The 1,703-nt window shown below is 52.9% G+C and overlaps 1 protein-coding gene across 1 annotated transcript in view; it reads left to right on the forward strand.

Annotated features, from left to right (window-relative positions):
- Positions 1 to 523: 523 nt before the first annotated feature.
- Positions 524 to 1,703, forward strand: part of CCDC63 (coiled-coil domain containing 63) — a 44,252-nt gene continuing 43,072 nt past the window's right edge. The window contains exon 1 of the mRNA XM_006768996.2: positions 524 to 684. Within this exon, the coding sequence (XP_006769059.1) occupies positions 626 to 684 (59 nt within the window). The 5' untranslated portion in view covers positions 524 to 625. The remainder of the gene's footprint in view (positions 685 to 1,703) is intronic.

Here is a 1,703-nt window from a genome sequence, read left to right on the forward strand (position 1 = left end):
AACAGGGGTGGCTCACAAGTTCTCTCCCTTTTGCCTCTGTGGACAGGGCACTGCAGAGAGAGGAGGGAGCAATCGCTGGCTGAGCAGAGGGAAAGCACGATTCCTTCAAGATGCCGATGGTAGGTGGGAATAGCTCTCGTGTAGACAGGGCTTGCTGTGGGTTAGGTGCCGTGCCGTCCAGTTTACACACCTCAACTCCTTGAATCTCGACAACACATGTATGGGTGCCCTTTTGTAGATGAGAGACGAGAGGCTCAGAGATGTGACGTGACTCACCCAAGGTCATCCAGCAAGGTCGCCTCTTCAGTATGCAGCAATGGGGCCTAGCTTCCCTCCATTCTGGCACCCTGGGGCTGGAGGTGTTTCCCATGTAACAGAAAAGCGGCTGACATCACCCAAGGATGATCTTCCACCTCCAGCCTTGCCCCAGGCACCCTGTCCTCTGCCCTGGCGCTGAAATGTGGGCGTCTCTGGTTACCTAACCTGTTGCTCATGCCCTCTTTGCCTCGCCCAGCCAAAGAAGATCCGGAGAAAAGACTCCGAAAATCCCCCGGAACCTACAGAGAAGGAAAAAGAGCAGCTGGCTGAGTTGGAACTTCGGAGGCTGAGGCAGCAGTTCCGGAAGATGGTGGAAAGTCGGAAGTCCTTTAACTTCAGCTCCCAGCAGAAGATCTTGACTCAACAGTGAGTGATGGTTGGGGCTTTGTCCTAAGTGAACTAGTAAGAAAGTTTCACGAGGCTTGCCCTCTCATGGGACCTTGGGCCAGGGCCCTACTTCTGAACCCAATCTGAGGACCACTTGGGATAGCCACAGTGGGCAGGGGGAAATGATTCTCAGAATCCAGTGTGTCTCAGGGACTCCAAGGGGAGCAGGGCATCCATGTCTTAGGGAAGGACCCAAATGAGAAACCATTTCTGGGTCTTGTTCCTTTCTATACATGGGTGTTCTCTCTGAATCTCGGCCATGGCTGGTGGGAGATGGCTGCCTCCAACTCTTTCTTTTTTTTTTTTTTAAAAAAAATATATATATATTTTTATTGATTTCAGAGAGGAAGGGAGAGGGAGAGACAGAAACATCAATGATGAGAAATAATCATTGATCAGCTGTCTCCTATATGCCCCCCACTGGGGACTGAGCCCACAACCTGGGCATGTGTACTGACTGGGAATCGAACTGTGATCCTCTGGTTCATAGGTTGACACTCAACCACTGAACCACACTGGCCAGGCTGCCTCCAGTTCTTGAACAGAGAGACTGTTGTGAATCAATTCTAAACCCAAATTCCCAGGAGAGAGAGAATCTGATTGGGACCGCTCGGGTCAGATGTCCACTCCTAGAACAATCAGTGGTGGCCGGAGGTGGGGCTGAGGCCTAGGACACAAGATGGCTATAGGTGTCATTCCCATGGTCCTAGCCCTGGGGGTGGGGAATGCCCAGAGAAGAAGTCACCAGGCTGTCAACACCCCAGAGCAGCGGTCGCCAACCTTTCGGACCTCACGGACCACTGGTTGGCAACCGCTGCCCCAGAGGATGTTTCCTGCTTGTGCATCCTGATGGGATCTGCAAGGTAGAATGACTGGCCCAGTTGGCATGGCTCAGTGGTCGAGCATCGACCTGTGAACCAGGAGGTGTTGGTTCGGTTCCCGGTCGGGAACCGAAGGCAGCGGATCAATGGTTTACTTTCCTCCTCCTCCTCCTCCTC

Source organism: Myotis davidii, unplaced genomic scaffold (genome assembly GCF_000327345.1).
Source record: "Myotis davidii unplaced genomic scaffold, ASM32734v1 scaffold223, whole genome shotgun sequence".
Classification (NCBI taxonomy): domain Eukaryota; kingdom Metazoa; phylum Chordata; class Mammalia; order Chiroptera; family Vespertilionidae; genus Myotis; species Myotis davidii.